The following is a 15,800-nucleotide window of genomic DNA, read 5'->3' as shown; positions in this document are numbered from 1 at the left end:
TGATCGCAACGCTGTTTGAAGCGATTCTGAGACGTTAGATCTTGAGTAGATTCGTTCGAAGTGCCTTGGTTCCACCATACACATATTATCAAAACTTGAAAGGTCACACATGATAACATGGAGAGAAACCTATAGGGTTCTCTTATAAACAGATTCGGCATGATGAAATATGTATTTATTATCTTAATTAGCTATTCTTTATCTTACGCAAACGAAAATCTCAGTCAAATATACAAAAATTTTGTAAACATAAAATAGCAAAAATCAGAACAAAAATACATAAACAAGATCGAAATGGTCATAACTCTTAAAAATATTCATAAAATAAGAATTTATAATAAAATAAAAAATAAATAAATAACATAATCAAAATTTTTGTTTGATAATGATAAGAGAAGCCAGAGATAATTTTGTCCTATTTAATAATAGTTCTGATATGATTAAATAATGTTCAATCACATCGAATAATCGTGAACGAATTATCAAAAAAAAAAATAAAATAACGAAATAAGTAATTCTCGTAAATTATCCTAAGAAATTAAAATTATTTCGTCGGATAATCAAGATCTTTAAAGTGATACGCTACTGCTCGGTATAAACAAAAACCGATCTGAGGCACGGCAGTGCTATATTGCTGTGGCAGTGAAAGTTGAGGGTTGAGGAGTTTTTTTTCGTATTCCTGGCAAACCGAAGGGTTTTAAGATAGGCAAAGTTTTAAAGTCTTGTCTTAAGAAACATGCCACGATGCTTGATAAAATCGATGGCACGGTATCAGCGGACCGACAGTTCAAATGAAGGTATTTTTACTCTTGCGCATATTTTTCTGCATTTATTAAGATTAGATACGAAGGACAAATGCAGAAGGAACTAATGCATAACAAATTTTATCTGTTGAAATGTTCTGACATGTACTTGTCACGTGCTTCCGTATCAACATTATTGAAGTCTCTCTACGATCGTTACTTCAACCTTGACTATTGTCATGATAATAAACAGCCTTGTAGATAATCATGCCGTGTGTCTCCTATTTTCACGTGATCCTTTTGAGTTTTAAAATCAATTTGAATAGAGATTATTCGTTGAAAATCATACCGAAAGATTCTGTATAAATCAACAGAACTCTCTAAATATATAGTTTATTTTGTTTTCTTTTTTTAATAATTTATAAGAAAGCAAGCTCAATTTTTCTCGTTAGAGGTAAGAAAGATATACTCTAAAAGTTTGAGAATAATTAGTAGTTATTGATAAGTGAAATTTTAATTTTACATGGAATGTGTATGTGCGAATTTCCATCAAGCTCTCTCCGATTCGCTTATTTGTCGTGGAATTACTTTCTACCATGTCCGGAGTGACGATAAATCTTTCAGAGATGCTTTAAATCTCGACGATTCCGATAGTAAATATCGTGCCTGCTTTGAATGACGGAAAATCGATTTTTGCAGAGACCGAATTTCCATGGCTGCCACCAACTGTGGACCTCAAACGAAAAAATCATACAAAGGATGTGACATCTAAGACGAGCAATATCTGGGCTTGTTCCGGACTTCCCATTGTAACTCGTTACAGCTTTCATAAGAGCAGCGGTGCGACATTCAACACAGAGTTCAATTCATCTGGTGGAAATTTTGGGAACGTACAAGATGCTTCGTCGATCAGCGAGCATGCGATCGATGCTGATAAAGTGTCAGCGATATTCCTCGATGGGATGTCACCAGTCTCCTCCAAATCGCAAGAATCTTCAGGACTGATAGCGCAAACGATAGATATGGAAAAGGTCGTTGGAACAAAGGTCATGATCAACGATTGCGAAACGCAAACGCTCTCACAGATTTTATATTTGCTACCAAAACAGAAGCGAGAGCCGGTAAACGCTGCCGAGGGTAAGGCGACGTCTACCCGGGGAGGCACTCAGCATTGGAAGAGAAACAAAACGATGCATTACTGTCCATATTGTCGTAAAAGCTTTGATCGGCCGTGGGTGTTGAAGGGTCATTTACGTCTGCATACAGGCGAGAGACCCTTTGAATGCCCAGTTTGTCACAAGTCCTTTGCTGATCGGTATGTAAGAGAGAATTCCCTTAAATACAAAAACATTTCAAACTATATTCTACCAATGAGAAAACAGACAAAATCCAAATTGATTTCATCTCAGAGAGAAAAAACAAAAATTTGATTAAAATTAAAAAAAGAAAAATATAAAATATCTGCGAAGCGATCATCTTTGAGACAGAATGAAGGGAAGAACAACAATTCTGCTGTTCGTTTTTCTTCGTTCGTTTTATTCATTTTATTATTCATTTTATTATTCGATTTTTTTCTATTTGTATTGGAATCTATTATAATTATATTATTGAGATACCATTTCTGCACGTTTAATTAAGTATTCTCGAATTGTTCCAGTTCAAATCTTCGCGCACATCAAAGGACACGTAATCATCATCAGTGGCAATGGCGTTGCGGCGTTTGCTTCAAAGCTTTCTCGCAAAGACGCTATTTGGAACGCCACTGTCCGGAAGCTTGCCGCAAGTACCGGATATCCCAGAAGAAGGAGCCGATTTGTCCATGAATGTGCGGAAGAAACGGTGAAATGAGGAATATATAAGGAATATATAAGGAAGAAACGGTGAAATGAGGAATATTAATAATGTGTGTTGTACCAATGTAAAAACAATATATCACATCACAGCTATATTCCGACACGTGCGACGTGTATTACGCCGTTCATATTTCAATAAAAATTCGATAAAAGTTTTTCCATCAACATTCTATTCTCTGTCAGCTGTGCGGCAACATCATTATGATTAGATGCATAGTGTGAATTTGAATCTAATACAAAATTAACGCTGAAACTGTATCCATATTGATTTCTATGAAATGTTCGATTATTAGACAGTATTTCTAGACTGAGAGTCAGTTCTTATACTTAAGACTCTTAAATATATGCATGCTTAAGATTTTATAAATCAATTATAAAGGCTACATTAGCATCTTAAAATAGTATCTAATTGTGAGACGTCTGATCTTGAAATAAGAATGGACTATGAATAATACTCATAGTTCAATTTTAACATTTTTAAACGCTGGACGCATATTTGATTGATTGGATGTAATTTTAAGAGATAATTCTCATTTAAAATGAATTTATTATTAAATTATTTAAATTTTATAGTTTAATATAAGATCATCTAAGATTGAGATCATTATTAGGATTATTATATCATATAAAATTATTATGTCATATGTTATTATTATGTGTTATAATTTTTCTTTTAATGAAAATTAGATTTCAGAAAAAACGTGATGTTTTAAAGCATCATATTATTTTGAAAACATTTTCTAGACAAGTATATTGTTTGAAACTCATCTATTATAAAAAAATATTATATTCGTTTTTTATCTTTTATTTTACAAATTTAATACCCTTAAAAAATGTTTCTATATATTAATATATATAGAATACATCCATCAATTGTATACATTATATATTAATACACGCACGCATTATATATATATATATATATATATATATATAAAATATGAAAAATTTTTTACCGGGATAATGTATATTAAATTTTATTCTAGCTAGCAATCGATAACGTGTGTGTCATACTTTTTCATAGAATATCTCTGATCGATTCATAATCGATTCTTATTTTAGGACTTTTATTACGAGTTTCTTAGGCCGGTATTCATAGTCCATTCTTATATTTAAGATCGTCTTAAGTAAGCTCATATAGTTATCCTATTGGTTGAAATATTTTAAGAGAATCTTAAATATAAGAACTATGAATATCGGCCTTAGATTTAAAACTAAGTGATATCTTAAAATGCTAATAGCGATTGGTTGATAACATCTTAAGATAATATTTAAAATATTAAGATAAGACAGTTTTAAGTATAAGAATTTTTTGAATATCGGCTATATTTCAAAATCTCAAGTAAAAATAGATATTCGCTATTTTCGGATTAAAATAAATTTAAATCAATAATACATATATATTTACGTAATAACTATTTACTTAAAGTCATTTTTTTATTAATAAACTGCAAAATTTATTAAACTAAACTGACAAATGTTTGAAAAGTGTATTATAGTTAATCAGAAAATGGCAGATTTTCAAACTTGAAAAACTCTAATATTTAATAACTCTAATATTTATTTTTACATTTAATAATTATTTTGTAATTATTTTTTTATAATTTTAAATAATTATATTTATAATTTTCTTTCGTAATTTATGATTTGAATTAAAATAATTTGTTTTTATTTTAGCATATTATTTATAACAATGATGGACAATTCTTTAGAGAGAAATCATAAATCATAAATATTGAATCTAGGTACATACGTACGTTATTAAGCGGAAAAATTAAAAGTTGCTCTGTCTTTATATAAATTCTTATTTACTTGAAGAATTCTAATTATAATGTTCCAGTTGTATTTCGAAATCTACTGCGAATGAATTATACTGAACATGTATAATTATAGATTTTCAATACTGGCAACAAATTTTGGAATATAACCTCTATTCATAACGACAAAGTAAAGCATTTCTTCCACACTTGGCGCACGCGGATTGGCCAAGCCTTCGAGCACAATTCAAATTACATGGCACGTGATTCGTATCACGAGACATTTCCGAGTCTGTTCTTTATAATCACGTTACATTACTCTTTCCGAAATTGAAACGTAAAACATGTATATACGACCAAGCGTGGAGAGAAGAAGATAGAAAAAAGGGGACACGCAGAATTCAACCGAAAAAAATAAATCTATTAGCTAGCTGCGTTTTCGTAAATCGCGATTGCTCATAAAAATCGTGCCTTAAGTCGATATCTGGCGGGGGCAGAATGCCGTGGTAGTCTGCCGTCTTGATTACGTCACTCTTTCATGGTGCGAATCGTGTACACCGAACAAGCAATAATCGTCGCTCGCATTCGACGCAGTGCATCAGTCGGGATTTCGAGATTCTACAGGCGGAACGCAAATCACGAGTCGCAGAGACAGGCCGAAAGACTGAAAGTCGGGACCGCGTGTTATACACGAGAACGCTTTTTTCCGAAGCATAAAGAATTAGAGAAACGAATTAGAGGTAGAGAGGCGCGAGGGACAGAGAGAGTGTGTGTGTGTGAGAGAGAGTGAGAGTGAGAGAGGGCGAGAGAGAGGAGAGAGAGAGAGAGAGAGAGAAGCAGGAGCGCGGCATCGTACCGAACGGGAACGGTGCCCCGACGCGGTCACTGGCGCTGTGAGAAGTCGGCGAAATCATTGACATTGGAGAACGGCCATTTTGGCGTGTTGTTTCTCACCGATCGAGTGCTCGAGGCGTGTACACGTATACATATACATATATATATATATACACGGCATCGACGTCCATCCGCTTTTCGAGGTAAGCACGCAGACGACATATGCGCCCGCAGCGATTTTCTCGCACCCCTGCGACGTTGCCTATCCCGGCGCGTCACCGCGTGCGTCGCGACGCGCGTCTCCGACGGTGACGGCGACGATCGCGATCGCGATCGTGATCGTGATCGTGATCGTGATCGTGATCGTGATCGTGATCGTGATCGTGATCGTCGCGGAAAAAAATCCGCGAGGACTCTTAACAGATAATTCTCTTTGAGGTTTAGCATTCCCAGCGAAAAACGCAGCGGTCTGACCGATAGGAAAGAAAAAAAAAAAAGAAAGAGGAAAAAAAAGAACTCCGCATTGGTTGGAGTCGCGTGGAATCGGAGCGAGACATTCCGTATTATATTTAACGCGCATATCGCACGCCACACGAATCCCTACCTTTATCGACGGTTCGAACGTTGCGCGTTTGAAATTCCCCTGACTGTCCCGACCGCATGGCGGCCGTGCGGTGTATCAACTATCATCGCATATAATTACGGCTATTCGCGATTAAATGGGTATTAATGCTTTCCTTTGTCGTCTCGTGTTTCCTCTTGATTTCTATATCCTAGAACAGTAACTTCGTCACGCAAGAGATAAGTCTCGATATCGCGAACTTTCTCTTTGTCTTTCTGTTGTATGAATGATGTTTTGAATACATTCCACGTAATAACACATCTCGAATGTAAATTTCAATAGCGCTGAATCTTTTTTTCTTTCCCTTTTTTCTCATTTGGATATAATTTCTTTTTTATTGGCTTTATGCGAATTTTATGCATCTAATTTTATTTTTCTAAGTGGAAGACAATTTATCACAAGAAATTGTTAAAAAAGGAAGTAAAGAAACGATTCTTTGTTATTATTACCTAATTATAAATAATGTATTGGAGGTTGGAAGTGATGGAAAAATCAAATTTTTTGTAGCATAGCTAACTGTTTCCTCTACAGAGTATATTCATAGTTGCCTTCTATATCCAAACACACAAAAACACTCGACATATTCGAATGTATTCATAACGATGTGATATCTACAGACAATGTAGTCAGTGTAGGTCAATTTTGTTTGGTCTTGTTCTCCTTGTGGATTCTATTCAAACGTTAATATAAAAACTTGGCATACTTTTGAATCTGTTCAAGAGATCATAGAGTTAATTTCAATACAATTGTTAATATTTTACATATTATAGCCGTGACATGAAGACTTTGAATAAAATGACTTTGAATATTACATAAAAGAAATTATAGAATAGTTCAAGAATATCATATATGTACATGTGATAAGACAGAAAATAATATGTCTTTTTTTCTTTTTTTGACAGGAAAAAATAGAGAATATACTATAACATTTCCAAAATGATGACTGAAACACATATGAACTCTAATCACATGTTGAACTCTGGTTTGTCTAACAAATCAGAAATAGATAAAATAGATGATGTGGGTTGGAAAGCTAAATTAAAAATTCCACCAAAGGATAAAAGAATTAAAACAAGTGTGAGTCTTATGATACAAAAAAACAAATTATCTGTATTTTTTAAATTGAATTATTAAATATTAAATAAAAATAAAAAATTTTAATGAATCTTTTAAATTAAGTTTATTGTTTTTTGTAAAGTGATTTTTGAGAAAACATTTGGGTTTTAAGATGAAAATTTATTTTGGATTATATTTCACAGGATGTTACCGACACACGTGGTAACGAGTTCGAAGAATTTTGCCTAAAACGTGAATTATTGATGGGAATTTTTGAGAAGGGATGGGAGAAACCATCACCGATTCAAGAAGCTAGTATTCCCATTGCACTTTCTGGTAAGGACATCTTGGCACGAGCGAAAAATGGTACCGGTAAAACTGGAGCATATTCAATTCCAGTGCTGGAACAGGTACAATAAAAGGCTATTAGCTTGGAAAAAACATTTTATTTTAATTCCATATATTTGTTAACATCATATATTAATTGCCACTATTTAGGTTGACCCAAGGAAAGACGTAATTCAAGCACTGGTAATTGTACCTACAAGAGAGTTAGCGCTACAAACATCACAGATTTGTATTGAGCTTGCAAAACACATGGATATAAAAGTTATGGTTACTACTGGAGGAACCAACTTACGGGATGACATTATGAGGATTTATCAAAAAGGTAAGATCTAAAAAATTTATTAATAAGTTGAACATTATATTGGTTTATCGATGTACAATCCATATGTAACTTATTGTATTTTCAGTACAAGTAATAATCGCAACGCCAGGAAGGATCCTTGATCTGATGGATAAGAACGTGGCAAATATGGAACATTGTAAAATTCTAGTTTTGGATGAAGCAGACAAGCTGCTGTCACAAGACTTTAAAGGAATGTTGGATCATGTAATATCGAGGTAGGTTTGTATAATAACATGATATTTAAATTCACATAATCTTTATTTAACCACACACTCCTTTTACGGTAGGTGGATAATTATGAAGAATTATGCAGAAAAATCTCAAGTTCAATATTTTTTTGTATGAGAGGCAATTAAGATTAACTATATATGTGGCTATTTTATGTACTTGTATATTCAATGCTAGATTTTATATAATTAAAATGCTTAATATATGTGAAACATATCCATGTTAAATTGATGACATGTTGTATAATGTATAATTGATAACATTTTTTCGAATGCATTATACTAATTAACTAACTTTAATTGACTCTCGCTTAAGATTTACTGAAATCACACTATTTTTTTTAGTTATAGTTTTTTAACTTCTATTGTTGCCACGCTTTTCATTATTATTAAAGCTATTAATGTTTTTTACAGAAATAGTAACATGTGCAATAGGATGTTATTAATTACTGGAAATAATCATTTTTCGTATTTACCTATGCTCCATCATTTTATCTCATTTTATATATTTATTAATTGTATTATTTTTTTTTCCAGATTACCACACGAACGTCAGATTTTACTCTATTCAGCTACGTTTCCTCTGACTGTGAAACAATTTATGGAGAAACACTTGAGAGATCCATATGAGATTAATTTAATGGAAGAGTTGACTTTAAAAGGCGTAACACAATATTACGCTTTTGTACAGGAACGACAGAAAGTTCACTGCCTTAACACGCTATTCTCCAAAGTAAGACTTTGTTTCAATTTTATATAATTTTTTATCAGTGATATATAAATTTCTTCAAGTTTCTAACATATTAGATGTTATAGATAAGTTATTTCTGACATCATATATTTTTCAATCAAATATAAAATTCAAATAAATTCTATTAATTTGTGTTACAATGATATATATGTCTATGAACAGCTGTGTGACACAGAAACTTATATCTTTAATATTTAGTCATAAAAATATTCCAAAAAAATACGAAATAAAATATTTTCAACTTGTAATTTTATGCGCGTTAATAGTTATATATAATATATATATATATATATATATATATATATATATATATAAAATATAAATTGTTAAAATACGTTATGTCTGTAATAATAGTTGTTTATGAAGTAAATGTAATAAGAAAATCTAATTGCATGGCATTGTAAAAAAAACAATTCATTCTGTTGATACATTCGAATATCAATTTCATGCTCTTTTTCAAAATGAAAATTGATTATTTATGTATTTTTTTCAGTTGCAAATAACGCAAAGCATAATCTTTTGCAATTCAACGCAACGCGTCGAATTACTGGCTAAAAAAATAACAGATCTCGGATACTGTTGTTATTATATACACGCGAAAATGGCGCAGGCACACCGAAATCGCGTATTCCATGATTTCCGTGCAGGGTTATGTCGAAATCTTGTAAGTTAATACGTATCATTTTTAATTATAAAAATTTAAATAATTTTTTTGTTAAACTTTTTAGTGTCTTTATTAAATATAAATTTATTTTCTAGGTGAGCAGTGATCTATTTACCCGCGGTATTGATGTTCAAGCTGTGAACGTCGTAATCAATTTTGACTTTCCGAAGATGGCAGAGACATATCTCCATCGAATCGGTCGATCTGGAAGATTCGGCCACTTAGGTATAGCAATTAACCTAATCACATATGAGGATCGCTTCAACTTACATCGTATCGAACAAGAGCTTGGAACAGAAATTAAACCTATCCCAAAGGTGATAGACCCCAGTTTGTACGTGGCGAGACCAGAAGACAATAATAGTATGGAAGAAGGTAACGTGTCCAAGTAGTTTCGATACACTGTGGTAAAATGAAACTTCACACACGCTCAAAGAGTTTAAAGTGTGTGCTAAAGTGTGTCAAAGAGTGAGTTTACTTGTAAATACAGCGTACTTTAAGTATGAGTAATGAGTTGAGTGATTCAAGTGTCGCGCAAATGTCAGTGCGAATCATTTCTTTGTACATAAATACATTTAAATGTACATAAGCTAAAGCAAATCAGAGTCAAGCCATTATCAAGATGCACAATATGTAAACAGATATGTGAATAACATAATAATCAATCATTGCATTTTATCATAACTGTAAATACTACATGCGAAGACATACAACATCGTTTTAATAGAAGATTTTTATACAATGGCTTCATTCTTCCAGTATTTCTTTTCTTCTGTTGTTGCGTAACAATGAAGAAAGAGGGCATATATGATTTAAAAATATCTATCGGCCAATCTTACTGAGTACAACATACCGACTCATGTGCTCATTACTTTTGTACTGTCATGCATATATATATATATATATATATATATATAAATATATAAATATATATATAAATATATATATATATATATATAAAAATTGTCTTTAACATCGATAAGGTCGTGTGTATGTATATATATATATGTATATATATATATATATATATATATATATATATATGTATATATATGTATATATATATAAATTGCCCTTAGCGATTTATAAAATTTGGATATTAAATATCAGTTGTAATATTTGATCATGGCTTGATTTTGTTATCTGTCAATATTGTAATACAACTCTGAAATTCAAATCACTTGTCAACTAAAACTATCTTTATTTCTGTTCATTCAACTGCTAGTGGAAACTTTTTTCTTTTCACTTTTTCTTTTTTCTTTTTTTTTAAATGCAATTAAATTTTCTTTTTATTATATTGTGATTGAGAATCAGAGATTGTACAATTGACTAGTTTTATATAATTATTTTTTATAAAGAACTGGCTGGTGGACTCCAAAAACAGAGGTTCTATGATTGATACTAATAATATATGTCCAATCGCAGCCTATATTTAATTATGCAACAACAGTCTATCGAGGCTGAGATTTAACAAAAAAATTGTGAGAATTTATTAAAATTAATGAATAGATGGGTGGCAAGGGAATGCACATGAGAAACTGACGTGATAGCTCATGTTGCAACGTGAATGTAAATACATTATTATTAAATACTCTCGTCTCTCGTGAAAAATAAAATAACTGCCAAGGTTATTACATTATTGATAATATCGACATAGAATCTCTAGAAATCTCCATGAAATTGTGGATAAGCACGAGAAAGAGTAAGAAATAATGAAAGTATATACGCAGGAAATTTATTGTTTGGTATGCATGGCTACATCTGAAATTTAAGGAAGGCCACCAGCCAATATGACTTAGGTTTTTGGATGTGGAAGATGGATCAATATGCGATACCAAAATATTTCATATTAGAGAGGAATTCTCCTCAAGTGAAATATTAACGGTGAGTGGAGGCGATTGCAACGTTAAATTTAGGGCTGTAATATCAGAAACTGTGAGCTTATCACGGAAACTATAGAATAGGTAAAAAGTAATGAGATAACTGCTGACACAAAAAAAGAGGAAATTGAAATTGCAGACAATTGGACATTGAACAGACGTGTAGAATGTTGATCTGGGCAAATGGTTGTTCATGCTCGCTGCCTTCAACCGACCAATATACGTAATTTTCGTTCGTAGCGACACCGAGTGCATGGCTTAAGTTTGACGCAAATTCAAAATGTATTTTCGAGTCGAGATACATTCCGCGGATTTCCATTTTCGTAGAGAATACCATCGTAATCCCCGTTAACTGAATATCGAGAGGAAGATTCGCATTTTTGTAAAATCAAATGTAAATGTTGAATATGCGCGATCATGCTCGCGAATTAACTTATTACGGGCTTTGCAGGTTTTCTTATCGTCTTACAAGAACTCAGTTCATATATGCGGCTCTACGATTCTGGAAAGTTTACATATGTTTACATATTCTCGATCGTGTATGTCGTAAATCTGACTCGACAATATAACGTGAAAAAAGAAATTCTTAGGTAAACGATTGTCACGCGACTATTGTTCTTGTTTATCACGAATTTATTGTAAACCGGCAGTTATAACTTGCAAAACTTGCAAAATAATCATAACTGGGTTATTAGTTGCAAAATAATCGTTCATTGTGGATTTATTACGAAGCGGGTTTTAAGTCGCAAAATAATCGTAACCGGGTTATAAATTGCAAAATAATCACGACCGAGTTATAAGTTGCAAGGTAATCGCATTTGTATCTCGTTGACCGGTTTGCGGATACATGTACATCTTGCGCGATTGAATGAAAAAGAGGTAATTAACGCAATATAATAAATCGCGCAGATTATATTACACGTTCGAATAAAAAGCGATACGATACCTGAAACGTATCGAAATATCGTATACCGATGTATCGTATTTTTAATAATCGATATGCGTTTTTCTATTTTACTTCTATTTGCTTCTCCGATAGTTTTTGATTCGGCAAAATTTTTCTTACAATTCATTTAACCGCTATTGCTATAACTATTGTATGGGCAGATGAATATCTAACAAGCGAAGAATCGATCTTGATATTGCATGAATTTTATCGGTAATCATTAAAGATTGTAATCAAATAATCTCTGATCTACTCAGAACGCTTGTTTTCTTCTAATCAAGATAACGAAAGCAAATAAAATAATCTGCCAGATAATGATGGTGCCGTTAATCACATATAAAATGAACAACCAGAGCAGAATCGGAAGACCAGCAATTATATCTGCTACGATTTGATAATTTATTAGGTTCTTTTTTGTGTCACTGTTAATGCAAAGATACTGTAATGAATTAAGCTAACATGCGATCTTGTTGATCAAATAATCTGTTGCCCACTGCATATTAATTTGATCGACCAGAATCGCATATGATTGCGTCATAGTCTAATATTACGGTCCCTTTTCATTTTATTATCTACTTAATATACAAACGTAAATGGGTTCAACATAATAACATGTTTCGCCAATCTAATCTGCGAAATATTCCCATTTGCAAACTACGAAAAATCTCTTATTCTATTAGCTTCTGTTTTTTTGCTTATGATGATTCTTTGAAAATTCTTTTGGCAATATTATATAGACTAAGAAGGAAGTACTTAGTCTTACTGCGCTGTAATTGGAAACATCGATAGATCCATTTTGGAATCTATTTTGCGAAATAATATTTTATTCAACTTTTGAAAGAGTCAATTAGCTCGTATTGATAAGCGTTAAAATATTTTCGTTTTATAATATTTTACAAATTATTCTATTCTTATCAAGATTATTTCCAATTAAAAATTCTTATTTATCTTAAACGTACGGTGCACATTTGTATATTTCATGGATTTGTAAACGAAATGTCGTCCGTTTATTGATATTAAAAATCTATACAATTGCGTGCTATGACTTGACTCTTTCTAAAGAATGATGTTTATGCGAACTGGATATATAAACTTAGAAAAAAGTGGGCTTAAAAAATCCAAAAAAAAAAAAAAGAAAAGGAAGGAACATTGATTAGCAATGTTATACGAACAAACTGATGAAGAACGTGGTAATTTTATAATCTTCACCTTTCTTGCAGCCGTATCTATATATTATCATTCTTATATTCTAAATTACAGAGGATCCTTTTTCGAAAAAAATACTGGAAAATAAATCATTGAGTATATCCAAACGTGTTTCATAGCTGCAAGTTGCCAAAGTAAACTTTTTTTACTTTGATATATCTTACCACGTCTCTTCACGTTTGATCCAAGAGGTATGTCCAAGTGCGGTTCCTGCAACTAATCTTGGGTATAACAAGGAGTGCTCTTGATATGAAAGTAAGCGAATGTAATTCGTACGACATAAAAATACGTTTCGAAAATAAATGTGTTAACATCCGGATGCGTGCGAGAATCGCGGAGGACTCTCCCCAATCCCATCCGGGGGAGAGTAAAATCTACTTCTCAATGTCTACGATTTAAATCGTAAGTGTGAAGGGAAACATCTTGAGAACGAGCTCTCTAACAATACATCGTAGATCTCGTACCTTCGCCTGAATTATCTCCATTGGTTAATCCAATGCGGCGAGCTGCGTGCAGACACATTCCCAACAAATGAACCGAGAATCGATTGCATCGGAAGTTTAACATCTAAACGAACAATCTTTCCACACGTTCGAATAACATACGCAGCTCGATTAATTATATTGGAATTAGATCTCCAATATACGTGAAATAAAAAAATATATAAAAAACGAAAAAAAAGGTATAATTCGTTTGAAATAAAAAAACAGAATCAGTTTATCGACTATCCGTGCTTTACCATTTTGTTAAAGAACTTATTATTATTATTATGTACACTTGTTTAACAAATTGTGAAACCAATTGTCAATCAAATGGTATACCTGAACGGCTACTATATAATGTGATACTTTTGTTATTATTATTATTATTATCGCTACTATTATTAACGAGATATGAACGAAGAATTTTCGACATTATATATAACAGACATCGATTTATTTTGTGACGTTGAAATTTGAGTTTCGGTTATTCGTAAATTAATAAGTAGCATAACATTGCGAAATTTCTCTTATATTCTAGAAGCAACTTAGCCGCGTTTGTATTTTATAATTGATGCGATTACAATTACAGAATTGAGAAAACAAAAAAATACATCATTCTAAAATGGATGATAGCAAAATGATTTCGCAGTATTATGCAGCTTGTATATCTATTTACAAATAACTCGCGACTCACGCGTAATTCTACGCAGGTGAAATACTCTCTCTCTCTCTGTATTTCTGATTTTTATATGCATTTGTCAAGACAATTATTCTCGTTATATGTTACCGTTTCGGAGACCGTCTGTAAGCGGTATGAAAACAAAATTACATATAGTTTTCATGTTCAGCAATGTTATATGTTTTTCTTTCTCCAAATTGTAAAGGTGGGTTTGCGCGTGACTATAAAAGAAACATATTTTTTTTTTTATTTATCTTTGCCATTCTGTTAGCTCAAACCCATTCTAATAAGTCATATGCCAATTTTGTTTCCTTGAAGGGATGAAATAGTGAAACTGTCGTCCCTTAATAAAAATTCTGTTTCAGTACACACAATACACGATGTATCTTCTTTATGTCATAAATCCCGAGATACTCAATTTTGCCGTCCCAAACTTTTTTCTTTTTATATAAAAGGATTTTACCTCAAAAATTATCTCAAAATTATTAGATAAAGATGAATTTTCAAGACTACGTTTGACAAACTTGTTTATTACAAGTAAAAAACAAATTTGAAAATTTTTCAACTAAATTCATCCTCATCTAATATGATATTCGATACATTTCTTTATCGAATGAGCATCTTAATTAATCTGCTTCACGTTAAAATTAAAAAATTCGCCATATAGTTTTTTTTTAAATTATAATAATATACGATTATCGATATAATGAATATATGAAAGAGGATTCGTATTCTGAAGATGTATCTTGCTACTCATGAAGTTATTGCCGGAGTCCATTTATTATTTACTCGTATTTCGAAGCATCTGCGGACACTTATTGTTTTATAGTTCGCAATATATTTTGTAGATACATCCGAGGATTATTACAGCTAATGCACATTTAAGCGGATTACGTCAAATGCGATGTTATAGAGATATCGAGGTATCCTCCTTATAATGCGGCCCACATTAATTTATCGCCAGACGAAGTATGCATTTTCCTCTAATCACGTTTGATACATATTTAACATTTAACGTTTAATACGATTTATCAGATAAATCGATATTGGACAGATGCAATAAACAGTACTTCATCCCAAAGCAAAGATATTATTGTTTTCTTATCGATATCGACGTTACGATTGAAAAAAATTAATAAAATAATTGTGAAATATATATAACGAGAATGCTGGTACTTTTATATTGTTTATATAATATTGTTAAAGTCAAAAATAATATATAAATAACGAATTGAATATAAATGCACGAAATTTTTGCGAGTATAATCCTATAATTAACTTAAAAAAAAAAAAAAAACGAGATTATTGCAAATTATAATGTACATAAAAATTATACGAGAGATGCTTTTCCGATGTCGAGTCGTCAGCAAAGCTAAAAGAGTATGAGTTATGAAAAGCATTCACTGTCG

General features: G+C 31.9%; 2 protein-coding genes across 3 annotated transcripts; both read left to right on the top strand.

Moving 5' to 3' along the window:
* Positions 1-42: 42 nt before the first annotated feature.
* LOC105432567 (uncharacterized) lies at positions 43-2,761 on the top strand. Its single transcript, XM_011647425.3, has 3 exons — positions 43-797; positions 1,443-2,058; positions 2,401-2,761. Exons 1-3 carry the CDS (start codon positions 737-739, stop codon positions 2,564-2,566), a joined length of 843 nt encoding a protein of 280 aa, XP_011645727.2. The 5' UTR covers positions 43-736; the 3' UTR covers positions 2,567-2,761.
* Positions 2,762-4,874: 2,113 nt separating this feature from the next.
* Positions 4,875-14,765, top strand: me31B (ATP-dependent RNA helicase me31b). Of its 2 annotated transcripts, none has more exons than XM_089070565.1 (8): positions 4,875-5,093; positions 6,712-6,886; positions 7,069-7,275; positions 7,364-7,535; positions 7,621-7,771; positions 8,321-8,516; positions 9,028-9,198; positions 9,294-14,765. In XM_089070565.1, exons 2-8 carry the CDS (start codon positions 6,746-6,748, stop codon positions 9,588-9,590), a joined length of 1,335 nt encoding a protein of 444 aa, XP_088926691.1. In that variant the 5' UTR covers positions 4,875-5,093; positions 6,712-6,745; the 3' UTR covers positions 9,591-14,765. The 2 variants fall into 2 exon arrangements, with proteins under 2 accessions (XP_088926691.1, XP_088926690.1); XM_089070564.1 differs by having other exon boundaries at positions 4,875-5,390.
* The last annotated feature ends 1,035 nt before the right edge of the window (positions 14,766-15,800 follow it).

The sequence above is a fragment of the Pogonomyrmex barbatus genome, unplaced genomic scaffold, assembly GCF_055798465.1.
Source record: "Pogonomyrmex barbatus isolate J1 unplaced genomic scaffold, ASM5579846v1 scaffold10, whole genome shotgun sequence".
NCBI lineage: Eukaryota > Metazoa > Arthropoda > Insecta > Hymenoptera > Formicidae > Pogonomyrmex > Pogonomyrmex barbatus.
Note: the sequence above shows the minus strand (reverse complement) of the source record. Positions and strands in the feature narration are given on the sequence as shown.

Coding starts and splice junctions, on each gene's coding strand:
- LOC105432567 (XM_011647425.3), top strand. CDS start 737: ATGCCACGATGCTTGATAAAATCGATGGCACGGTATCAGCGGACCGAC. Junction 798..1,442: donor GACCGACAGTTCAAATGAAG/GTATTTTTACTC, acceptor CGATTTTTGCAG/AGACCGAATTTCCATGGCTG. Junction 2,059..2,400: donor CACAAGTCCTTTGCTGATCG/GTATGTAAGAGA, acceptor GAATTGTTCCAG/TTCAAATCTTCGCGCACATC.
- me31B (XM_089070565.1), top strand. CDS start 6,746: ATGATGACTGAAACACATATGAACTCTAATCACATGTTGAACTCTGGT. Junction 6,887..7,068: donor ATAAAAGAATTAAAACAAGT/GTGAGTCTTATG, acceptor TATATTTCACAG/GATGTTACCGACACACGTGG. Junction 9,199..9,293: donor CAGGGTTATGTCGAAATCTT/GTAAGTTAATAC, acceptor TTTATTTTCTAG/GTGAGCAGTGATCTATTTAC.